We start from the raw sequence: 27,570 nt of genomic DNA, 5'->3' as shown, positions 1-27,570 counted from the left end.
TGGAAGTGTCCTGGCTAACTGGATTGTAGTTCTGTATCTTCTGTTTACTTATGTAAATAGAGTACATCCAATTATATTTAGGTGTCAAATATGTGCTTATGTTGCTTGAAGTAGTATTGGCAATGAATAAAAAATTCCTGAACCACCTAAACAGCATCCACCCCAATATACAATTCACCATGGAAAAAGAAATGGACGGCAAACTTCCATTTCTAGACACGTTGGTCATACGCAAACCAGACCTCAAATTAGGACACAAAGTTTACAGAAAACCCACCCACACAGACTGGTACCTACACAAAAACTCCAACCACCACCCATGTCAGAAAAGAGGCATTATCAAAACCCTCATGGATCATGCCAATCGGATCTGCGAAACCCAATTCCTAAACTCTGAACTCAACCACCTTAATTGGGTCCTACAAGCAAATGGCTACTCCAAGAATGAAATAAAAAGAGCCATCAAACCAAGAAAACAACATACGGCTGAAGAAGAAAAACAGCCATCCACCAACAAAGTATTTCTGCCCTACATCAAAGGGGTCACAGACCGCGTGGGAAAACTGATGGAAAAACACAATTTCCAAACAATATTCAGACTCACCAGAAAAGTACAAGTGCTAAAATCAGCAAAAGACAAAAGGGATCCCCTCACCGCCGCAGGAGTATACCGCATACCATGCAGTTGCGGGCAAGTATACATCGGGACCACAAAACGCAGCATCCATACCAGGATAAAAGAGCACGAAAGACACTGCAGACTACAGCAACCAGAAAAATCTGCAGTAGCTGAACATGCTTTCAAGCACACTGGACACAAAATCCTATTTGAAAACACAGAGATACTGGACAACACCAACAGCTACTATACCAGGCTATACCGGGAAGCCACTGAGATTCACAAACACCAGCACAGTTTCAATAAAAAAGAGGAGAGTCTAAAAATCAACAAAACCTGGCTACCAATCCTGAAAAATACAGCCTGCAAAAGGTCAAGGAACTCAGCTCAACCAGCAGGACGTGTGAACAGTTCACACAATGAACTTGCTAATCACCCTCAGCAGCCACTCGTTAACAACTCAATAGAAGAAAAAACCCTGCCTAATCCCCAGGAAGATACACACAGATTCTGACACCAAAACAAGCAGCCACTCGTTAACCCAACCCCCCCACCCCCCTAACCCCCCCTTCCCCCCCTCAGATCTCTATAAATACCCACAAAAGGGTCACATCATCCTGGGCACAGAGAGAACTGCTCCTGTCTGTGCTCCTGCACTCTGAAGATGCTGGTCACAGATGCTGGCGAAATGTTAGGAAACAAAACTTCCAGAACACGGCCACACAGCCTGGAGGACCCACACCAGCCATCGTATGCCGGCCGTGAAAGCCTTCGACAATACAATAAAAAATTCTCTTCATAAAACTCTATTAATGTGACATTACTGTACTTCCCTAATTCAAATTTTCCTGTAATTCCATGTTCCTCATTTCTCAAACTTTTGCATTCCAATCATCTATTAATAATACTGAGTCCTTTGTTGATAATGCATCTACAATATATCTCTTGCAAGTTGCCACAGAATTCCTTAACCTCACCTTTTATCTGTAGTAGTGGCATAAACTTCTGTAACACTAAAGTTCACTGTATATCCACTAATAATAAACACGATCCTAATGTTTATTATAGTGAATAAATTTTTAGCAGTGTCATTCTTGAAAGCCACTGCTTCTATATTCCTGTATATAGTTTCATGCACTGAATAGTACAGCATGTACCTGATTTAAAGTGGCTTATTTTTGGTCCACCTAAATCTACCTATTCCTAAACTTCAAATATGTTTCATGTCCACATTGACAATTTCAAATTTTCCTTGGTTTATGCTTCTCACATTCCATATTCCAATGGTATGCCTCCTACTAAATGATGAACTTTTCTTTCAATACTGGTTCCTTTGTCGATCAGAATTTGTTAGGGCTTTGTTCAGGCAATATCACTGTCTTCAGATCTGCTTGTTAGAAGTTCAAAGCTTTTCCCCTGTAATTAGAGGAAGATCTTCCAAACTGGGAGTCTCATCATCTGGCACCACTAACTCATCCAACTGTTATAGATGTTCCAGGCAGAATAATACTGTAATGGTTTGATATTCCAAGTCTGATTTTTGAGTACCTTCTCCTATGTGAATTGGCTGGTCTCATGCTTGCAAAGCCCACCTGTCCTCCTCCTGCCCTGTTGTAGATTACCCTGAGATCTCCTCCTCCCTTTTCGATCTCATTGGAAGGATGACCAAGCGGAGTTTCCACTCTTGCTAGCATCACTGTTACAGTCACTGACACTACAGTATTGAATTTTCCCATCACAGCAAAGTGGTAATTGTCTAGGAATATCTCTTTCAAAGTTGTCCAAATTAGTGGTCATTTCTACATCTTGGAAAAGTGTAGGAGAAATTTTGGGATTTTTTATATGGATTTATATTCTTACATATTCTGATAAGCAATTTCAGTAAACTCAGTGAAATAAATCAACAGACCATACTTTAAAGTCAGCAGAAGCAATCTGGCGCCTAGAATCTACAGCCATGCCTGAAGTAACAAAGTGCTAACAAGATAAGTGAAAGTGTTAACTGTAAGAATGCAAGCAAGCCACTAAGGTGTGTACCAGATGGTTGGGAACTGTAAGCATTTAGTGCTGGAAACTAAGGTTCTTTGATTTAAGCTAAATGATATTTATTAGTTATAAGTTCTTAGGCTTATTGTTTGGTATAAAAGCTCCACTGTGTAGGGAAGTGTGATCTCATTTAATCCACCCTTTATGGAATATTTTAATATGCATATAAATAACCCAGTGAGTAAGGATAATCTTATCAATCACATTGACAGTAATATCCTATTGGGTTATGGCTCATTAACTAATAACATAATATACCAATTAAAGGAAATTAGATTTGCATAAATCTATAAAGAGGGCTTGTAACCCCACCTCTCTCTGGATTTTGTTTATTGGCCCAATATTGAAACTGTCAATAAATCAATTTATGCTTTGACATATTGTGTCTCTGTCTCTGGTCTAAAAGTACCCTATGGGAAAAATTTCTCCTTCAATAGCAAATTCCATACCTTAGCTTTATGCTCTGTGATTATTCATTTTGCCTATCTTAAATGTTCCAGCTTCAACAAATGAGTTCACTATCCTTGGACAAATTGTTAATGGCAGTAGCATATTTTGGCCCTTGGTGTTCTTTAGGCCAAAGTCAACTACCTGTTAATCACTAGGATAGCCTATTCCTGCTGTACATTTTCAAGCAATCGTGACTAGTTAGTAAGTGGTTGCTCAGAGTAGATCATGCACTACATTTTGACAAAAATGAAGAACTGGGACAGTTAATAAAGGGATCTATTTCTACAGTTTGGTGTAGTGGTTAAAGCATTAGTCTAGAAACTGGGAGACCATGAGTTCTAGTCCCACCTTAAGCACGAAGCTAGCTGGGTGATCTTGGGCCAGTCATACCTCTCAGCCCTAGGAAGAAGGCATGGGCAAACCACTTCTGAAAAACCTTGCCAAGAAAACTGCAGGGACTTAGTCCAGGCAGTCGCCAGGAGTCAAAAACTGACTTGAACGCCCCCAAAAACAAAAACAAAAAAACCCTACAGAAAGGAAATATTGTTTATTACATTTACATATTAAATTTTTATTGTAACTTACTTTGAGATTTTTAAAACAGGAAGAATACAAGTACTTTAAATAAAATTAATTAAGTAATTTTTCTAGACGCCCCTTGCTCTGTAACAAGGTCAATAACTGTCTCTGAATTTACTGTTCCGCTTTTATTTACTGCTTGGCTCTAAACCTATACAACACTCCTTATATGGCTCATGTTATCGGCAAGGTCCTCCTATTATACTCAAGTCTTCAACTGCATCACCTTTGCAATATAGTTCCCTCTAACTCCTTCCTTGCCCAACCATTTCAAATGAATGCTACTTTTAAAATGAAAGGGCACAGCTAAGCATGAAGAAACTAATTAGAAATGTCTGATGCAGGTATTTAAAGGTCCTAAAATTCCAGACTTAAAAACTATTTAACAAAGAGTTTTAAACACATGCACCTTAAAAGTTAATGCTAATATGTTCGTGAAGTGCTGCTCTACATATAGCTGTCTATATTTAAGCTAGCAGCCTTGGTGAACCCAGAATCTAGAATCTTCCTCTAAAACATGTGTTCTTCAAGTTAAGCCCATAATATCATGAAGAAAAACAAAAATGTAAGCCTCAATTTAACATACTTATAGAAGCTGAAGTATCCTAGACTGCATAGTATTTCTTCTCACCCTCCCCAGCCTGCAGGTAGTAAACATAAATAAAATAGAGGGTGGGTGTTCTATAAAACCCTGAGAGAGAAATACACATTAAAAATAGATGCATGCTCTGTTAGGGGTTAACACTCAAACATGTGAAGACCATAATCCAGCTGAGGATATGATTTTGTCGCTAGATTGGTGGGGAAACTGATGAAAGGGCTTGCATTTCCCAGAGCAGCTGAATTCTTTAAAAAATGCAAAACCACAGCAATCTCATAATCGTTCCTCTCCTTTCCTCATTTTAATACTCAGAAACCATGAGAAAGGTTTTGTGATGAAACGAGGATGGTAAAGGAAAAACGAAATGGAACAGCTTCTTTCAAGACAGCACTGAAAATGAAAATGAAAATGAGTAACTGAACACTGCTGCAGCAACAAGTTCAGTGCAAACATTCAGATGAATTAAATGGTCCTTGCATCATCAAATCCCCAGGGGACCAGTGAGGTACTGAGGTGGTTCCATTTTTGTTAACATCTGCTGTCCTCTCTTAGCCTTTGTGATTTTTAATTTTCTTAAAAAAATAATTGTTTTTATATGTTAACTGTTTTATAGTCTTATTGTATGTTGCCCAGAGTCACTTTTTTGTGAGAGGGGCAGCCATACAAATTTGATGAACAAATAAATTAAATAAATTTCCCTGTCCTAATGTGAGGCTTAATTTCTTTAAGATATGCAGGGTGTACTGGCATCTATTATAATCCAATGTGTGGCTAGGGTGACTTTTAATTTCTGCTCATTTTGTGAAAAGGCTAGATGCATAAAAATCACTAACTGCTTTGGTCTCCACCAATATGCATTCTACCCCCCCCCCCCATCATCACACACACACACACATGTACACTGTCTCACTATATCTATCTGCCTATCTGTCTTCCTCTTAGCCTGGCACTTTTCATATACACTGGAACTGAAAGCATGCTGGCTGGAAATTATAGAAGATGCAATCTGAACACATTTGGAGAGCACCAGAAAAGGTTAGATTGGACAAGTACAGTACATGCATCTCATTATAGCTGTATAGCTGAACTACAATAAAATATTTAAAAGAGATCTGAGATGAGAAAATGGAAAAAAAAATCTTTCTAGGATAATACCTTGGTTGAGTTGTGTGGCCTCTGTGATTTGAAATCCATTTATAGAACACTGTGCTCCATCGAGTGGTATTAAATGAACTGTTCCATTAAAGTGTTCAAAAATGCAGTGCTCACTTTCCAAATCAAGACCATGAAGTACTAAAACACAAAAGCAGATTTGTTAGTGTCTATTACAATAGCACTTTTATTTTTCTAATCCTAAGGTTTAAATGTATTAACCCTTATCCCATTAATTGTATAAAAGATTCCTAGATTTCCTATTTTCTTTACACTGCCTGTATACAGAGAAAGAATATATAAAATTTTGCAACGAAGGTAAACAAAATAAGTAAATTGATCTACATAGAAATAGAGAAATAGATCAAAATGTACACATTTTTAAAATAACAATTCAAACTTGAAACTAATTAGATATCAGCGGACACTGAAAATTGTGTTGTGTTACTTTTAAGAGAACCATATGTGACTTCAGTAATAATAAAATCATCAGCTTTATGGCTTCTTATGTAATTTTATACTATATATATTCTCCTCCATGAAATAACTGATTTTTTTTTTTTTTACCTATTCTACTCTGGAGATCAGTGCAGCTGTAACAATGACCATTCCTGAAATATCATTAAGGGTCAAAGCTAACTCGATCTTTGTTATGAATCCTAAGAAGGAATAAATTGTGCTGAACATCAGTAATGTAAACATAGAGAGATTTAGTCCCACCAGCATGTAATGTCAAAATCTTTCAGAATTTGGGCTTGATTACAAAATGCATGTCTCCTCCAGCTAATATGAGTGGTTATGCACATTTGGAAATCCTATCCATGTGGTTAAGTGCAAACAGCACCCCTACCTTATTATTCTTCCAACATGAACTATGGTTGCTTCTATTCATTTAGTGTCTTTACTCTCTTTGAGAGTCAGATATTTCCCTTTGAAATGGCTAGAAGTGTTCTTAAACAGCGTTGGTCCCAGCCTCACAGCTCATGGGATATTCCCAAAAAGGTATGTACCAGCTTCTTACCTTTCCTTTATCACTGTTCCAAAATTTCATCAGGCCTAGCTTTGGCCAAGTTGGAGGCATTACCCTCTGTTGTTCTGTTGCCCTTTTCATCAGCATAGATGTCCATGTGGGGATGGCTCAGTAGAGTCCGAGTGATATGCTCCTTTTCTGCTCACTCTACAGGGAATTCTGGATGACTTCTATCTAGCCTATGCTAAAGAAATTCCCTGGTAGAGAGTACAATTTCTATTTGCTGCTTCTTTTGCTCCAACCAGGATCCCGATATTCTGGGTTGCTGTTTTGTGCTTACCGTGCATCTTTACTTATGATTCAACAACTATTATTTTTGTCTTTAACTCTGAATTTTTAATTTTATCTTTTTATACATCTATACACACACATGCAGGGACACACACACACATTTGTATTTGACTTATGGACATAATAAAGATTGATCTGATTTGATTTGACAGTTAGAGAGGCATAACCCAAAATATAAATTTGCACAGCTAGGAGAATAGGGATTTTTATTCGTATACATTATTATGCTAAGAACAACAGGGGGGAATTCGTAAAGTAGTAGAGAAGACCAGGGATAAGAAGTTTATAATACAATGGCTTATTTCCAATACCATAACTATTGCTAAAAATATTGCAGTGTTATATCTATATCAGCCATTCTTCAAAAACTACAGGTATGATTTGTTCTGTAAGCATCATAGCTACAATAGATATCTGCTCACAGCACTGAGTACTTTATGCATAGCCCTATTCCATGGATGGAGGAATAAAAGATATTGGGGTGTGTGTATATGTGTTAGAATAGTAATTCTAAAGCCCTTTTCAAGTTTATAAATTTAGAAATAACTCTCTGCCCCCACAACCAACAATTGCTGGAACAGCTATTAGATTAAAAGAGAAAGAGAGCACATATTTTTTACCAATATCTTGTTCTCTTGCAGCATCTTCTCTGCCAACATGTGTTTGACCCTCCTAAGGAAAAAAAGTTGACATGTTATGGTTACTATGTAAAATCACAAAATTACTAAAAAAAGTGATCGAGGTTATGCTTTTTCCTAAAAATTTAAATCTTTTCCCAAATATTCCTGGAACTTACACCACCAGTTTTGTTGAAGATAATAAACCCACCAAATAAGACTTCCATATCAGGAACAATCTTTTCCTGTATTCTGAAGAATCAGTAAATGGAACATGCAAACATTAAAATGTATTTTAAAGCAACTATTGCCAAGCCCAGATATTTTTTTCTTCTCTAGTTTAGCAGAGTCCTAAACTATCAGCAGATATATTTATTTAGTAGACAACCCGTGACTTATTGGGTCATCATTTCAGAGATATTTCCTTACCTAAACAGAGAAACAGAATGACCAAGGGCAAAAAAGCAGTGGAAGTGTGAGCTACTGGGACTTGTGGCCGGCCTTCTGCAGGGAGCATCAGAAACCTCCCTCCCTCCCTCCCTTTCACATATAATACAGGCTTGCACCATTTGCCCTTCCCTCATGACCCTCAGGGGAGCCCCTGTGAAGCCTCCTCCTCCTCCTCAGCTGACCAGCGGAACTGCCTGTCACTTTGCTTGGGGGAGGTGGAACAAAAGGAGCCTTGGACCATGAGGAAAACTGCACCCCCACTCCCCACTCTGGTGTGTCCCCAAGCGACTCCTCCTTCGAGGGAGACAGAGGGCTCATCTGTCAACCACCGGCACCCTCCAGCCAGCCCTACCTCGCCAGTAGGCATCCAAGTCACTTCCTCATCCTTCCCTCAACACCAACTGCCATTAAGAAATTTCAAATTTCTGCCTCATTTCCAAAGCAGCCAATTGCCACTTGCCTGTCGGGCCTTACTGCCAGCTGACTGGTGGGCACAGGGGACAGAGGAAGGCAGGACCTGGGCTGACCGTGGCAGTGCAGCAGCACAGCTGTGCTGAAGCAGCCACAAATTTCCCAAATTTCAATCCCACAGGAGTAATGGGTCCAGATTTTGGACGCATTCTGTAAGTTAGCCCATTGAGATACTTTGGTTCAAAAATTGTTGCCTTATGATGCACCATTTTGTTCAGTTAAGGTTACAGACATGAGAGTTTTAGTAGTATATAGATGTATTTATTTGTTTATTACAGGTTTTTTTATGCTGCTCCAGCTGAGTAAATCCAAGCAAAATGGAATTTCTTAGAGGCTATAGGTCTCTAATACAGGTGATTCTCATTTAACAACCATACATTCAGCAACCATTCAAGCTTATGATGGTGCTGAATGAGGCGTAATTATGACTTGTATGTATGGCTGATGCAGCGTCCCTCAGTCACATGATCGCCATTTGCAACCTTCTTTGTCAGTTTCCTGCAAGCAAAGTCAATCGGAAAGCCAGCAGAAAGTCACAAATGGTGACCACAGGATGTCCTCACTTAATGAGGACATTAAGCTTAACAACAGCAACCAGAAATGCCAGAATTCCTGTCGCTAAGCAGCATGGTCATGTGATGTCACACTTTACAACACGTTGCTTAGCGATGGAAATTTCGGTCCCAATTGCCATCATTAAGTGAGGACTACCTGTATTTCGTGGACTTCTGGGGAAGAAATGGCAATAACTGCAGCAGAATGAAGAGCCAGTGAGTAGACCAGCTCTTTGTAATTCCTCTCTAGACAAGAAGAGGACTTGAAATTGCCCACAAGTGCTCCAGACAGTTGCTTCTTGTGAAGAGACCACAAGATAGTGTTCTCTAGCAGGTTTAGAGCTCTGGGAGACGAGGGAATAGCCATCTTGCTCAAACTACAGTCAGTGCCTTTAAGGACATTGGGTTCTCATACTTCTTTTTCTAGTCACTTTCAGAAATTGCTTGCTAACTGCTATTAGGAACCTTTGGATTGACATGTTTTACAGCACCAGGTGAGTTTCCTTCAATCCTTAGTGAAAGAAGTTTTAAATACAAGTTTAAGAACTAAAAAAACTTTTTTTTGAAATAAGCAGCAAAATGGTGATTAGAAGTTTGATTTTGGAAAATCACAAATGAAGTAAGAATCCAGACGGCTTTGGAATAAGATTGTGGAATTAATTATTAGAATCCTTCCCATGGGAAAATGCTTTTGTTTTTAATTCTTTTTTTTTTTTTTTAAACATGATTGGATGGCACTTTGAAGGTTGGACACTAGAGGGAACTAGAAAGAACTAAAGATTACAATCAGAGGAAAAGAACACTTAAATCTGACTAATACAGAATGCAGCAAAATATTTTAACATTACATACTGAAGGATATTTTCGAACAATGGACCCAGAAGTTAATTTTAAGAATGTCTGCCTCTAAAGACAGACTGTGCTTAAAAGATATTATGGAAGAGGAACAAGTTTTACCAAATAAGACTGAGACTAATCTGAAAGTGGGTTTAAAAATGATAGGCTACAAGAATGATATGGAAAAAATGTAATACTGGACATACAAAATAAACTAGCTGTTGTCTTAATAATTAAAAGGGATATACAAATAACAAACCAAGAGAGTGACCTGGATAATTTTCATATATTAGATTTACAAAAGAGGCTCGTTAAAGCTTTGAAGAATTTTGTGAGAAGGGACAAAGAAAAAAAGAAAAGAAATAAAGTTCTAGGACATTATCTGAAGGGACTAAAGATCAATATTGTTAAAAGGAAGGAATATAAACTTGGTTTACTTGAACAAGGTTAAAATAGGTATGTTGTTATCTCTGGTAACCCTTAATGGACTTTTGCTGATCAGGACTGAAATGATGAGGTTTTATGGATTTGTTTATAGATACGAAATTGCTATATATAAAATACAGCTTCATTTGCTGTATTTTAAAAGAAGATAATAAGTTACTAAAATTGTTTATACTTGTGATGACGGGAGAATCATTTCTTTATATATTTCTTTTCTTTTTCGTTATTATATTCTTTTTTTTCTATTTTATTCTTTTTTGCACCTTCTATTTTTTCTTTTTATTATTTTTAGTTTGTATTAGTTTTTTATCAATGTAATTATAATTTTAATAAAATTACTATAAAAAAGGATTACCTGTATTTCACTATGCTGAAAGGTCATTAATGCATATGCAAAATTGCTTTACTCAAACTACAACAGAAAATTACAGCAATAATTCTCTTGTGCTTTTAATTTCTCTTTACTTGCTATAGCTCTATAAGTGGGAAGGAGGCGGCTCTCAATTCTTAGATTCAAAAATTTATTGAATCTAAATTATTGAATTTAGCTTATTGTGGATTTTGGATTCAAAAACAACACTTTTGCTTCTTGAATTTCAGGTTACTAACTTCACAAAACAGACTGACTCATCTTGTCTCTCTTCTTGTACAAGCTTGAGATACATTTGCCTGGAACTGGAGGTCTTACTGGTTAGTGATATATTACTTGTCTCATGCTTCCCGTGACAGTAATACTTATTATTTAATTTACTTAATACTTAAAAGAAATGCATTTTAAAACAGCTATGATTTCTAATATTGTTAGAAATTATTATTTCCTTCTAGTTCTGTACTTATTAAGCAAAAGCAAACTGAATGTTCCGAAACATCAAGAAGTCATGGTCAGAGTAAAATGAATGAAGAACAAATGCAATTATTCATCTATCACTAATCCTCAGGGCAGATATAGGCAGTAGATGACTGATATAATCATATTAAACAAATTAGAATATCCAATAATTGACATCCCATTTTGCAGAGAAGAAATGGATGTTTAGCTTATTCAGACAGTAAATTAGTACTAAAATAAAACTGTCCATTTAGAAACCAGAAAGCAGATAAATATTGAATTACCTTCAAATGATATAAGATGATACCTGTGCTCAGAAGATCATCATCAATGCCTATTAAGTGAGGCAGCTCAGAATCTAACACAACTCCAATTCCTTCTTTCCTCAAAGCTAAAGTTTGCTCCTGTAAACACAAATAGGATAAAGCCCACTTAAACAAGTATTTGCATATGAATTCAGCTGTTATATAATTTATTTTAACTGAGAGTAAAATCACCACAGTGTTAAAAGAAATATGGGAAATGACTGTAATTTTTGCAAAACAGTGAGAACTACCATAATAAATCAATTGAATACCATATTTAATCTGATTGTTGATTGTAATTATTCTTTTTATTAGAAAAGAAACACAATAAAGAAAGTAGCGTGATTTAAAATATAAGTAGCACAGCTTTGGCATTTAGATATTTAGGAGCAAGAAGGGTTATCTTTTTTGATGTAAACAGATTGATATAGCATATGATTAACATCATCCTCCAATAATTTTTGAACTCATAACATCTGACCTAAGGCAATGAGTTCCATAGATCCATAAAAATAAAATTGCAGCTGCCAGAAGTAATTTTAATTTGTACTCAGGGCTTCCATTGATAATAAATATACAGATGAACAGCACTCAGATTTTTCATAAAACCTATTCCAAATATAAATTTGATGGTTGCATTTTGTTCTATTAAACCTGCTAAAGACTCTTCAATAAAACATATTGCAATAATCCAGTTTATGTGTTTAAAGCAGAGTTATACATGCAAATGCTACAATATTTCTGATGTAAATGCTAGCTATAATATGCTCACAGCATACCACCAAAATTGCATATATTGGGGAGTGGTTTTTTTAGTCAAACATTTTCAAATGCACTTCTTCAGTTTAAAGCAACAAAATGAATCTTGAGTGCATAGATATAGTTTAAACTAGCAAGAAATATTCATGGGCAGGTTTAGCTATGTTTGCAGTCTTATAGCTAAAACCTCCATACAGTATTATGCTGATGTGCAAAAATCTATCTGATATAAATTTATAGCAACTAAAACAAGTAATAAGCATCACTAAAGTAATGCTAAAAGAAAAGAGCTAGCTAAATTTCATATAGAAGATATTTAATGATGATCTACTTGTATTTTAAAAAATGGAATTGAACATAAACATTTCCTTCAACTTTGATGCCTCATTGGCATACCTGTAAGAAGTTAAGTCACACTGGATTTTGTCTTAATTGGTATAAATTAGTTTTTCCACAAAACAGACATTCTAGATGTGTTGGACTACAATTCCCTTTTTCCCCAACCAGCATGGTTGGTTGTGTAGATAGAGTTCAACACATCTCAAAGTCTGAAGGCTGATATAAATGAAAAAGCCTGCAATACCACCCAACACAGTTGATTGTGTGTGTTTTTAAAATACTATATTACCTAGCAACAAAAACTGGAGGTGAGAACATGGCTGTTAATATTCTTCTATTGGCTCAAATGCCACTTTTCTCCATCAGGACAGAGTCCGTTACTCCTGACAGACTAATTTCAGTCTTCATGGCAACAAGGCAGTTTTGAGGAAACTTGCCCATTATGGCTTGCCACTTGAGCAACTGCTCCTTTTGGAATGTACTTGTGCCAAAAGAATTATTAAAGAAAGGGTCCTAGATCTAGAATTTCAAAATGGGGTCAGCCATATTCCATCCAGCCCATGTTAGAACTCACACAACTTATTCCACATGGAAACTGGGCAAATACTTAATTACCTTAGCCTCCCCTGCACAGCAAAGAGCCTTTCTCAGAAGTAGGCTCGATGTTTTACTTTCCACATTTCTTAATGGGAGATATACCAGAGTCCCCATGTGCATGAGAACATGTGTATTTGTCCAGGTAGCACAAACACTACTGAGGCCACCACACATGTGCTTTTACACTGCCCCTATTACCAATGCAGTTGAGAAACTTTCATTCTTCCTTTATTGAAGCGTGTTATAGGTTGTATTGAAAGTTTTCTTCATGATTTTCTCCTCTCAAATAAGGAACCCTTTATTACATACCACATAGCTAGATTGTATCTGGCAGCAATTAAAAATTTGCAAACAGATAATTTATGGGTAAACTTACTGAAAATTCCTCCTTTATTTTATTTTATTTATTTTATTTAAATCTTTACCTGTTTTTATGTCTTTTTCTGTGGCCTTCAGAGGCCCTCCTTTAACCTATAGTTTTAGTATTTATATGAAGAATTTTTGTAGAGATATTTGAGTATTGTAATTTGATAGTATTAGCAATCCTAGCTAGTTACCCAAGACTTCAACATAGTTAAGAGGAAGCTGCTCTCACAACTTGAGATAGACCAACTACACATTACATCCCAGACTCAAGAAGACCTGGAAGAACAACTGGATGTGCAGCCAATACCTGAAGCTGAAAAGTCACTGCCACCCCCTCCATTACAAAGCACAGTTGCTGATATGAGCCATAAGATCATGGATAAACTAGCTACAGTCAACCCTCGAGACTGATTACCAAGGTTCAATGGAGAAGTATCATCAGATAGTATGCTAGAAGATGCCAATACAGCCCTCACAACAATCCCTACTACCACTGTAACTCAAAGCAATGAATTGGTATATGCTACAGCTGCTGTAATCCTGGAGATGCTTGGCTACATGATCAACAAGAACAGCAGTACATACCATCCCTGGAAAATTAGGTTGGAGGCTAAGATCAAGGCAACTCAGAGAGATGTTAATCAACTGATGGAACTACAGAAGGGTGTGGAGATTAAGGATAAGACTCAGCTACGGAAAAAGATACAAGGGCCCAACTCCATCTGAAGCCCTAGAGACTGTTAAACAAAGTCTCACAGCACTGGCTACCAGGCTACGGAGGTACACTAGAGATGCAGAGGCCAAGAAGATAAATGCCCTGTTTTCCAAAGAACCATTCAAGGTATATTCCCAACTGTGGTGTAACAACATAGTAACAGCAGAGCCACCAACAGCAGAAACTGAGCAGTACTGGAAGAACAGATGGGAGAAAGAGAAGATACATAACAACAGTGCAAAGTGGCTGCAGGACCTGACAGCAGACCACAGCAATCTCCCAGAACAGGAACCAGTCATCATTATAATAGCAGACATCCAACAGTGGGTCAAGAACATGAAGACTTGGACAGCATCTGGCCTGGACATGATCCACACCTACTGGCTAAAGAAACTAACATCAATGCATGAACGCCTAGCAGCACAGATGCTAGTAGCAGGCTCCCACCCATACTGTAACACAAGAAAAGATAGTGCTGATCATGAAAGACCCCCACAAGGGAAAAGCACCATCCAACCAGCAGCCAATAACCTGCCTCCCTACCACATGAAAAGTTCTGTCAGGCATTATAGCTGCCAAGCTATAGGGCCGTATGGGAACAACACCAGAGGCTCAAAACACCAGTTGCTCATAGATAGAGCAGCTGCCCAAGACTCAAGGTCTAGACAGACCAATCTGAGCACAGCCTGAATTGACTACAGGAAAGCCTACAACTCAATGCCACATACATGTATCTGTGAATGCTTGGCGCTATACAAAGTCAACAGGACACTAAGGACTTTCCTCAAGAACTCAATGGGACTTTGAAAGACAACACTGGAAATCAACTCAAGACAGCTCGCACAGGTGGCTATCAAGTGCAGCATGTACCAAGGCGATGCACTGTCCCTGCTGCTATTCTGCATAAGCTTGAACCCCCTCAGCCAGAAATCACAAGGACTGGATACAGATACAAATTCAAGAGTGAACTACCATCAGCCTCCTCCTCTACATGAATGACATCAAGCTGTATGCTAAGAGTGAATGAGACATCAACTCACTGATCCACCTGACACGGATCTACAATGAGGACATTGGGATGTCATTCAGACTGGAGAAGTGTGGCCAGATGGCAGTAAAGAGAGGGAAGGTAATTAAGACTGATGGGGTGGAACTACCAGTGGGCCACATAGCAGACATAGAGACCAGCTACAAGTACCTTGGTATTCCACAGTCACATGGGAACCACGATGAGGAGGCAAGGAAGACAGCTACATCCAACTACCACCAAAATATAAGACAGGTCCTGAAGAGCCAGCTCAATGGGAAGAACAAGATCCATGCCATCAACACATACGCCCTGCCAATCATCAGATATCCTGCCATTATAGTGAGCTGGCCAAAGGAGGACATGGAGGCTGCCAATGTGAAGATCCAGAAGCTTCTCACAATGTATGGAGGTTTCCACCCTAAGTCCAACAGCCAGGGACTGACACCAGCCGGAAAGAGGGCGGGCAGGGTCTGATTTGTGTCAAAGCCACTGTCCTGGATGAAATCCAGAGCATCCAGGAGTACATCAGTAAGACTGCACTCAAAGATGAGATGCTGAGAGAATGCCTGAGGCAGCAGCAGAAATGGGAGGAAGTTCAAGCAGAGGAAGTGCCATGGCAAGACAAGACCCTGCATGTGATGTACCATTGATAGATAGCTGACCCTGGGAAATCCTACCAGTGGGTGGAAAGGGCTGAACTAAAAAACAGCACTGAGACATTGATCATAACAGTACAAGAACAGGCACTAAGCACCAGATCCATAGAAGCAGAGGTCTACCACACTAGATAGGGCCCAAGGTGCAGACTGTGCAGAGAGGCCTCAGAGATAGTCCAACACACAGTGGCAGGATGTAAGATGCAGCAAGAACAGAATACACTGAACGGCACAACCAAGTAGCTGGCACTGTGTACAGGAACATCTGCACAAGTGCACAAGTTCAGATGGGAGATTCCACAGAAGATTATGGAGAATAATAGAAGTCTCACCCTGTGAGACTTCCAAATCCAGATGGACAGGCAAGTACTGGCCAATCAACCAGACATCATGGTAATAGACAAGGTCCAGAAGACAGTGGTGGTAATAGGTGTAGAGGTGCCAAGTAAGAGCAACATCAGAAACATGAGAAGCTGGGGAAGTACCAGGGCCTGGAGGAGGAACTAGAGAGGATGTGGCAAGTAAAGGCCAAAGTGGTCCCAGTGGTGGTAGGAGCACTCGGGGCTGGGAGTGTGGCTTCAACAGATCCCAGGAACAACATCAGAGCTCCTGTCCAGAACAGTGCAGTGCTAGGAACAGTTAAGATACTGGGCAGAACCCTCAAACTCCCAGGCCTCTGATAGAAGACCCAAGATTGAGGAAGACACATACCACCCAAAGGGTTGAGAGGGGATTTTTTTTTAAATAGAATATCAGCTTAGAAAAATAGAAAAAATATGTGACTGAAGTCAATTCACACATACGTAGGACAAAAGAATGAATATAAATATAAAAGGTGGTTTGGTAAAGAGAATGAATGAGCTACAAAACAAATATGAAGGAAAGATGAATGGATCAAGAAGGGGAAATCTTAGATAAGGTTGGATACAATTCATGATCATCTCAAAAAGAAAGAAATGGCTAGTTTAAACACAAAAGGTAATGTACGAAGCAGTGTGTGGACATGGTGGAAGCAAGGACAGTTTAGTATGGGCAGGTATATTTAATGTTGTTGGTGTAAACCAATTTTAGCTACGTTTCCTTCTCTTGTTCTTATTCCATGCCTTCAATTTCTTTCCTTTACTATTTCTTAATGTTTTTCTGAGATCTGCATATCGTTATTTACCCTTTCATGGTGAAATTGCAGAAAGTGGGCCACTTGATTTTTGCCAATCCATCACATCTCATACAACAATCCCAAAGCTGTTTTGCTTTGCCCTAGCAAAATATTGATCATTAACATGTTACTACTGGCTATGACTCTTTGGGTACATATGAGAATTTATGCTACCCCAGATGAATGAAACCATGATACCCTAACATTTTCACACAGGAATAAGTGTATTCATTTTCAGTGACATGATGTGGAAGTTGTAAGTTATTGGAAAGTTAATGCAAAAATGAGAATGACCAGCTAAAGGTCAAAACACTGCAAAAAATATACTCATGTTTGTCTCAAATAAAAAAGATCAAGTGTTTTTGCAAAGACAGATGAAATGGCCTTTAAAAACCAATCAGTTTGATTTTGTGTACCCCCACCATAAAATAATTAGTGCTTTGCTCTCTCAAATGTCATAGGTAATTGGCTTTGGTCAGATAGCTATGGATTTTGCTGATACGTTTTGCATTTCCACAAATGTATGAATTCTGCTTCCCACTTAAGAACTGTTTATTACTGTATATCATTTTCTCAAAACTTAATATACTCCAATATTGAAGCAACTTAGTACTGAACTAAGTTGCAAAGCAACTGTCTGATACAACACTATGTTCCACACAGTGCTCACAATGGATCTGTAACAAGTATATAGAGGTGGAAGCAGAAGTTTAAAATAAACCCATCTTCCTGGACTATCTTTCAGGGCACTTAACAATCTTATTCATGTATAAAGTCATGCATTTCCATCATCAAACTAACAAGTATATACCAAGGAAAGCAACTAATACACAGAATCCATAAAAAATTGAAATGCCTTCTGACAGGTAATCAACATTAGAATTTAAGAATACTTAAGAACAAACAGCAAATTGTATTTCACAACCCACCATACTTTGTCTACTCCCATCCTCACCCAGAGGATGTACTTTTAGCTGGTAATCCTAGTCAATTCTGAAGTTCAAAAGAAAATAAAATCAGTATCAGTTTGCATCATTAAATATATATGCTATCTCTCATTTAGGCAGCAAACTTAAATATGGTTCCTATGTTACATGCCAGTAAATCCATGTTAGCTGTACTGTACAGTAAAGACAGCTGGTCTTACTCAGTGATGCATGTACCATACAGATGCTTTCTTTTGCAAATATATATCTATTGTGTTTGTAATTTTTATTTTAGATGAATTTAAAATTTCTTAGTGAACTCCTAAAAATGTTCATGGGCTTTATTATCATGCCCAAAGTTGACCAGCAATATGTCAAACTGTTAACTATCTTGAATGAAAAGCTAAAATTATAAATTACAATCTGTATCAGTTATGAAATGGAAGCAGCAAATAAGTCCTCTAACATTAAAAAAAAAATCTCAAACACATGAGATTTTGAGAAATTTCCCAGTTTCCCATATGAAACAATCTAACCAACCCCAGTGGCTTGGTACCAAACACAAAAAAACTACTGATCTGGATGAATATCCTGAATATAATATATTTTTCTACCATCATTGAAGTACAGATATAATTTGTACTCAGAATTCTTTATTCTGTTTCGTATCAAATGTTACAAGCAAATAAGCCAGGGTATTCTAGCAAAGGTTTGTTTTTGACAAGCCCTTCCTCTCACCCATTCAATATTTAGATGTGTTAGTACCCCTTTAGTGTTGCTCATGTATCTGTCTTTTTATAGTTGGAATAAAATTTGAGTTTTCTAAACTTTGGCCTGCTTTCCTTTTTGCTGCTTCCTACTGCTTCCTACAAAGATTTCCCCAGTTCTTGCCACTTCCCACCAAGTCCCTAAGCTAAAGATCCAAAGCTGTTACAGCAGAACACCTATCTGGAGACATACAATATATGTATGAGTACATATGGTAATAACCACTAACTTACCTCTCTAAAAAGAAAGTTAAATAATTCTTGCTCTTTACTTACAAATGGTAGAAAATTAGGAGTATGATATTTAAATTAAATCTAATTTAATCTACACCAGACTGCAGTGTATTATATTCATTAAGAAATAAATTTAAAACTTAGAAGAGCATCATGAAGAACAATAATTCAAATCGTGACACAAGAGAATTAAGATCTCCAAACAATTAACATTTGAGTATCTGGAGACTCTGGAATTTATTACATATCTTTAGAATTTAGCTTTTCATTCATATAATAGCAATATTAATGGTTTACTGGGTAACCTCTGTGATAAATGATTGAGCTACGTACAGCATAAAATAGCATGGTTTGCCCATCCATAATTGGAAGATTTTTTTTTCTTTCAAATATAAGAGAGACTACAATTCAGTTCTTGCTATTTCTCCCCTTGCATCTGCAGTCCCCATGTCCTCTTCCATTGCTTCTTTAATGGGCTGATTTCAGGGGAGAAATAATTAAAAATTACCTATCTTTACTCCCTAGTTTTGTTAAATTAACTGTGCTGAATTTTTATATTGGTCCTCTGCGAGATACTATGGCTTGAGGATGCCAGATTACTCTTAAGTTGCAGTTAATGGGTTGGGAATTTAATATAGGTTACCATATTCAGAAGAGTTCCTGGTCCTGTCACAACATTTCTGGCTGACTGGCAGAATTGCCCTGGGAGGACTGGGAAGAAAGTACAGTATCACCGAATCAATTGTACACATCTAAATCTGGATACAATTAAATACCTAGGAACAGAAGGGAAATGTGACCATAACCGAAGCCTTTTTATCTTTTTTTACCAAATAGAAAGGAGAAAATATTTTATATAACATTTCTAAAATCTAAACACGTTCAGTGTGCGTGTATGTATGCATATACATGAACAAAAACATACTGTCTTTTTTTTAAAGGAGAGAAAACAATTAAAACACTATGTGATAGGTAGGTAGGTAGGTAGGTAGACAGACAGACAGACAGACAGACAGATATAAAAACTGTACTTAAAGACATAAAAATATGTATCCCACTGTTGAGATTTCCTAGTTAGATTTTTCTTTCTCTCTGTACTGTAAATAATGTTATCCTCATCAATCAAGAAAATCCATTAAAATTATGCTGTAAAATAAATAGGGAATGTAATGTTACACACAAAGACTGTAAACAGCTTACCGTGAAAAACAGATGGTACTAAAGCACATCAATAGGCCTCAAAATTGAATGTCAGTTTGAAAAAGGCAGATGTAGCATGCAGTTCTGACCAACTGAGCAACTACTAGGGTAGAGAAGTTATAAGGATGTGAATTAATTATATTATTCTTTTCATGACGGTGAGAATGTGGAAGAATTACGATCCCATTATAGATGTTATATCAGTATATTATTTCTGTTATTTATTACTTTTCTGTCCTATGAACTGTTTACTAACTTAGCCACACAAATACTGATATTAACGTATAGAAGAAATTAGCAATGCCACACTCATGAACACTAGTATAATTAGTGTTCTATCAGTAGTTTTCATTATAAACTTTTTATAGATACAAATGGTATTTCAGAAACTGTAGCTTTAATTTTTAGTGATGTGACCAAAATTAAAGTCTTTTTAAATGTAATGCATCTGCAAAGATTCCATTAATTTCACTAACAATATTTTCCCTGGGTACTACCCATGATCAGAAATCTGTAATAGATAAAGAAATAGATAAAGGAATTTTATACAACAGCAGCTAAGCTGGAAGGCATTTGGTCTTTCTATGCACATTTGCGCTTTTTCAGTTTTGGTTTAACTACTTTGCCAAAGTGTAGCCATCTGTGTCGCAAGAGAGGCTTTCAATGCTAATATATTGGAAAGCAGAATAGCTCTCAATCTAAAACATCAGAACAATGACAGAATTTAGAAAAACAAGTGCATGTAATTTATTTTAATGGGGAAAGGAAAGAGAATTTGCTGATAATTAGAATGAGTGCTATAAACATTACATCTTGGAAATAAGATTAAAAATGTAGAACTCCCATCTCAGATTTAAAGTAGGAAGGACATATGTCCTTATTCTATCAGCGATATTGTGGGGGTAATGGTGACCTGGAGAAATCTTAAAGATATTCTTTAATCGACCAGTATAGAATTTTCTTTAGAAAATATTACCTTGCTTTTTGTTTGCATCCTAACCAGAGATCTATACTAGGCTCCAGGTCACAATAAAATGTAAACTTGCATAATAAATTAACTAGTTAAAAGGCAAGTTATTATGTTAATTTACAACAGTTACAATTTGATCCCAAATCACATGAGAAGTTGACATGGTATAACCCAAATCTGAAAATAGTGGGGAAGATTTTTCTTAGCATGATAGAGCTAAGCAAGAGATTGATACTTTAAATCAATTGATTTTTAATGGTTGTTTCTGAGATTTTCAGAGATTGTCTTTTGAGTTTCACTTGCCTTTAATATAAGTTGGCAATATATATATAAATGAAGCATGTTCTATCTAAACAGTGTGGCCTGGATGCTTTAGCAGCCTCCAAGATACCTGCAATTTTAGCTTCTTTAGGAGGCTCTTCACTTGAACAGAAACCAACAATTCAATTTTGTGAAGTATTAAAAAGTGAAATGAAAGTCAGTACAAGTAGTCCTTGGTTAATAAACACTCATTCAGCAATCATTCGAAGTTACCCTAACCAGCTTGCACTTATGACGGTTGCAGCGTCCCATGGTCATATCATCGCCATTTGCAATCTTCCCTACTGGCTTCCCACAAGTAAAGTCAATGGGGAAGCTGGCAGGGAAGGTCTTAAGTCACTTTGGTAAGTCTCTCACACCCAGCAGCAGCCACCCCCAGCCCCACTGTGCTTGCACCACACTGGCCCCTCATCATCTCTCCTGCACCCTGCAGCAGCCACCCCTACCCTACCACGTTTGCACGGCACCGCCCCCTCACGTGCCCTCCTGCACCCGGCAGCAGCCACCCCTAGCCTTGCCGTGCTTGATTCACATTGCACCAGCCACTTGCGCAACCCCCACTCCCCTCTCCCACTCAAAAGCAGCCACTTAACCTGCCTACCAGACTGTTTGTGAGCTTCCCCACTGACTTAGCTTGTTGGAAGCTGGCAGGAAGTTGCAAGGAGGTCCTCGTTTAACGACCCGCGAACCTTGCTTAATGATGGCAATGGGGACTGCCCGGATTGCCATCGCTAAGCGATGTGGTTACGTGATGTCTCATTTTACAGCCGCATTGCTTGGCGATAAAATTCCAGTCCTAATTACTGTCATTAATCAAAGACTACCTATATTAGTTATGTATTTGATCTGTGGAAGGAACTGGAATATCTAATTTTGGAAACTCAATAGATCCAGGTGTTAGAAAATATCAAATATGCTACTTACAATTTAAAAATGAAGCTAATTCATCAGAAAATATTATTTCAGTTCTATTAAACTCATAATAGAATGTTTAAAAAGAGATGGATATTAGATTTCTTATGTTGGCAATGTAAGAAATGTGAAGGTTTTTTAACTCACATGATTTAGTCTTGATCTATTATAGCTTTATTGTGGTTTCAAATTAACATGTATGTTAATATAATTTTGAGAAGAAATTTATATTTAAAGATTTCAATGTAATTTTGAATTATGTTCATAAAATATGGAATTTTTCATCTTATGAAAAGCTTTGGCTTTACTAAGCACAGGGTACAGCAAAGAGTATAATCCTACATAACTCAAAAGAAAATCACTTCTGATTTTAAGGAATGGATCCAGGATATGAGTTTATTATCTATTTTTTTAAAGTCTTTATGTTTTGAAAATGAGAAGCTCACACTTTATGTTATTATACAGTCCAGATTTAATGCTATATTCAACACATGAATTAATTCTATTTAGATCTTTTCTTTTTTGTTAATTTTTTCCATTCTGTTTAGTTTATTTAACCATGATATTTAGTTTTTTCCCCTTCATTGTATTATTACTATTCAGTGTACTGATTAGAATTAAATTAAAATGTGTAGATTTTTTTCTTTTTATTTCACCATTTTAACAGTTTTTTTTTTTTAATTAACAGCCATTTCTACAGTCACAGAAATGCATTTTCACATACTGTTAATAAAGAAGGGGGGAAAGACTAGAAAACTGGTAGTTCAGTTAACAGTTACACTACCATCTAAAAACTACAAGAGTTATGACTCTTTTTTTTAATACTAATTTGACTGTGGATTTGCTTACAGGGCTTATAAATTATATAACTATCAGTTATAGCAATTTCTGTGCAAACTTCATCTGTCAGATTACCGCATACCAAAAATTCTAATCTCAGGGTTTAGTCTTCAGCATAGATGACTATGTGAAAGTGCCCAACATCTCAATACAAAAGGTCCAGCACATCAGGGCTAATTTATGGAGTCTTAGGTCATGAACCTTCCAAGCTAAGGGCCAAGCTAGATGTGATGTAGGAAAAAATTCATAAAATGTTTTTATTTTTTACAAAAAAACAGCTACCAGGAATTGGATTCAAATATATGTAAGTTATCACTCTCCACTACAGGGAATGTCCAGTTACTCTATTTTTCTTCCTTTCCAACCACGGCTAACAGTTTCCAGAAACTATTTCTAGTAGGCAGTTTCTACTACAGAGTAGGAAAAAAAAGAGTTTTCTTTTCAAAGAAACCTATCTTCCATTACTAAGTTTCTAATCAAATCTACTCCTCCCCTAGCCATGGCTCTTTTTAAATAAGTCTATAGAAGCAGGCACAGATCTTGTGGGTATTATCATGCCAAGCAGTGGCACACTTCTTTGCTGTTGCTACAACTCCCATAGTCATAGTCAATCTTCTGTTCTGCAGATCAAGAAGGTTAGCAATTGCCAGTAAGTGGGAACCTCCCCAAATGAATTCCAATCTACCTGGATGTGCACATCTCAGAAGCAAATCAGTCACACTAATCCATCACACTGTCTTAGAGGTTAAAGCACAAAATTTTGCACCGAGGCTGGCATCCTAGGGACTGTACTCCAAAAGTAGTGTCAGAAGTAAGAAGTGGGTAGGACCAAGACAAAAGTTAAATCTGATTTAATGCAATTAAAATAATTAAATATCATTAAACTGATAAATTATTTAATAGGTAGGTCATATTAAACGTTTCAATTTAACAGCAAATTTTCAAGGGGCTCTGTCAGTCACACATTGTACATTCCTCAGTTTATAGGAAAATGCAATTTTCAAAGGTAACCGACAGCCAAAATAATATATGCTTCCAAAAACTAGATCCAACAACCCATTTTTACATTTCTTCTTGACTATAAATCAGACTTGCATGATTTATTATTTTGAAATTTTTATTTATTTATTTACTTGTTTGTTTGTTTGTTTGTTTTTCAGATCTGTCACCGCCCATCTCACTGCAGAGCAAATCTTTTTGTTTTTACTAGATTAGAAGGGTTTCTTATTGTGCAGACTTATGCTTTGCTATTTGGAATTTTTAGGGAAGTAAACAGTAGCAAATCCACTGATCAATCTTCCCTTCTCCAAACTCCCAGATGAGTCCCACCAAATGTTACATAATGATACATTTTGAGTTTCAACTAGACTAATGTTCAAGATAAGAAATATTAAACATTTTTTTAACTGCTTAAAGAAACATTGAATGCAGCACCCCCACTACCAATGTAAGAAATCTCTCCCAGCTTGGAAAGATCACAAAAATATGTGCTTAAGATGTTAGACCAGAACTGGGGAGACCAAGGTCCAAATCTACCCTCTTCCATAAAAGTTCACAGGATAACTTAGCGCAAGTCACTGTCTAACCCAATTTCTTTCTCAGGATTGTTATAGGGATAAACTGGAGAAGGAAGTGCTATGTGTATCACCTTTACCTTGAGGAAAAGTAGGATATAAACGTAACAGGATCCATGTTTATTTACTTCCTTAAACATCTCAGGGGGGCCATCCCTTCTCACATCTGAATACCTATAAATGCTGGGGCCCAGTAAATGAGTCCAACATTAATTAAAATGCAGTAAAAAATAACACAAGAGCAAGATTAATATAACCCTATATTTTCTTATATATTCAGTTATAACAAAAAAAAGAAAAGAAAACTTCCCTCTTAGATGCAGTATGCCATTCAATAAACATAATGGATCTTTTTTTTAAGTTCAAAATACCAAGAAAAATAAGAACAACAATCTAGTTGCTATTTGCTTAGCTGATTTTTCTAGCAGTTTAAAAAGGTAGCAGGACAAATACATAATAAAGGCCAAACTATACTATTAAATCTTTTCATTTAACATGCATATTTTAAAAAATTGAGTGAAGCTGATAATTATCAGAATTAGGGCAGGCAGAGAGGGGGAGTTTAACTGTTTCCTTTTCATTGCAGTCACTGGAGATTACTCCCAATGAAAACAGCATCTTCATAAGGGAGAAAGGAAAAATAAGCCTCTTACGATTAACACTTTTACAAAAAGCTACCAGTGGAATTTGGAATGAGTGACAATGGAAACTAATTTTTAACTGTTTTTGGAAGTTTCTGTGCATTGCATCAGCAAACAATAATAGTTTGTATGTTTTTTAGCCAGAAGTGCATTATTGTGTTACAATCTGCACCTATTACACTGTTTTGCAGTTCTTCAAATTGCTAGCTAGATAAAATATGAAGCCAGATTATTCCAATTTATTTTCTTTCAATATAACCAGAGTCCCACATACAAAGGAAGCAAATTTCTGTATCAGCAGTGACATCTAGTGATCAGAAAAAACCAAGGACAAGTATTGTGAAACCAGAAATTAACATTTTCCTTTTAGGAAAAGAATGCAGTTTGAATAACACAAGGTACACTCCTGATGGTTTTTTAGATGTCCTCCGAGCTTCTTACTACTGATACAAAGATTTTTTTAAAAAAGGCATAAGAGATTATAGTTATATGTGATAGAAAAGATTTACATCTGTGGAAGATATGATCCTGATGTAAAGGCTAAATAGCCAGGACTCGAATGGTGGTCAGAAGAACAAGCTAGACGATATCATCAAAGCCCAGTATGCCAGACAAGGTGCATGGTACAGAAGACTACCTCATATTGCGCATTCTGCAACTAGGAGATATTTCAAGCTGAATCTGCATTTCCTCAGAAAAGCTAAAGCTATGTCTACTGCTATTCCTGAGCACTCCTTTAAATTCTCATCCCAGTCTCTGCACATAGAGATATTGCAAATCCAACTAGAGGAGACTTTTATCACCTGTAAGGGTACTATAAACCTCCTGGAGAAATAGAACATACAAGCTTGTAAAGAAAAGATGCCAGCATTATTCATCACTCATGCTTGAAGAAACATGTGCATGTTAAGTATATTGAGCATACAAAATCCTTACTCCCCTATGAAATGTTATCAACTTAGATAAACCAAGACTATTCAATTTAAGTAGCTTGCACGATATTTCTTCCATTCTCTTCCGTGCAAATTTGAGGAAAACATTTCCCAGCTATATTTAGCCTACAGAAACAAGGACAGAATTGTGCAAATATCACATAGACTGTGCCACTCTAAATTATATATTAAATCACATACTATGTTCTTGGTTTCATTATTCCATGACCATCAATCTCTACCAGCTTGTTAAATTTGTGTTTCTAAAATAATGCCTAAATGGTAGGTTACAATCCCCTAAGGAACACATGGATTTGGAGACAAAATGTCAACCTGTCAGTAGACAGAAATCAGCAGTTTGGTAGTCTCAAACAAAACAGTATCTATCACACACTATAATCCTGCACCATTTCTTATTCTCTAACAAATGAACAAAAGGCAGCATAGGGATTAATTTGAAATTGTGATTTATCAAGAGCTTGACCTGCTGAACACTTGGAAGCATACTAACATATTTTTACATTTAACTCAAATAGATGAATCTTATCTAAAAATGATAGTCTATATATGAAAAAAAAATGTGTGCCTGGAGACTCTCCTTCACTCTCTCTGTAAGTATGGTAATCAATCCTAGACATCATTTAAGCAGCATACACATTTTCCCACCCCACACTTTTTTACCTACTGTTCACAACTTGTCTAACAAACAGTTCTTGGCAACTCATATGTTTGGAACAATTTTGTAAAGCTCTCATTGGCCTAATAAAAATATTGCTTTAATATGGATTTTAAATATAATTAATTTAACTTTTATAAAAGAAGCAGAAGTATGTGTGCTGGCCATAACAATAATTCCAAAATCCTTATTAAATGAAATCAAAGGTCACAAAGATGGATATCTTCCACCTCTAATTCTCTTAATCAGGTAAATGCTGCAACATGCAGGTGGGAGGAGGTTTCTTTTGTAAAGCTTAATATACTGAAGTCTGTATTATCAAAGCCTTAAGATCAGATATGTTAACATATTCTTCCCATCTTCTGCCTTACCATTCAAGTCATGAAGCTTTCATAATTTCAGCATCAATTGAATATCCTTCCCAATCCCACTGATTTTTGTGACATCTAGCCTGGAGGTCTTAGTAACTTGCACATTTTTTATGACTTTTTAATTGGCTTTGTAGTACTATAGATTTTTCAGTACTATAGTTTCTTTAATGTCTAATATGCTTTTCACACAGTATCTTTGGACACTGATCATTTGACATAATCTTCTGTATTTTGTATTCATATATCATATTAATTAATTAATTTTATTTATTTTTTATTTAAAGCTGTATATTGTCATAATCACAAAGTACTC

The 27,570-nt window shown here is 36.7% G+C and overlaps 1 protein-coding gene across 5 annotated transcripts in view; it reads right to left on the bottom strand.

The window, feature by feature from the left end:
- Positions 1-27,570, bottom strand: part of KIF16B (kinesin family member 16B) — a 152,948-nt gene that overhangs the window by 86,403 nt on the left and 38,975 nt on the right. For all 5 annotated transcript variants that reach the window (XM_088134360.1, XM_088134365.1, XM_088134368.1 and 2 more), the window contains exons 13-15: positions 11,255-11,374; positions 7,389-7,440; positions 5,451-5,588 (exon numbers count right to left, since the gene is read on the bottom strand). In XM_088134360.1, the coding sequence (XP_087990486.1) occupies positions 5,451-5,588; positions 7,389-7,440; positions 11,255-11,374 (310 nt within the window). The remainder of the gene's footprint in view (positions 1-5,450; positions 5,589-7,388; positions 7,441-11,254; positions 11,375-27,570) is intronic.

This window comes from Python bivittatus, unplaced genomic scaffold (assembly GCF_059951505.1).
Source record: "Python bivittatus isolate LINGU-HERP-01145 unplaced genomic scaffold, Pbiv_v1 ctg000020_np1212, whole genome shotgun sequence".
Lineage (NCBI taxonomy): Eukaryota > Metazoa > Chordata > Lepidosauria > Squamata > Pythonidae > Python > Python bivittatus.
The sequence above is the reverse complement of the archived record's forward strand: the minus strand, read 5'-3'. Positions and strand labels throughout refer to the sequence as shown.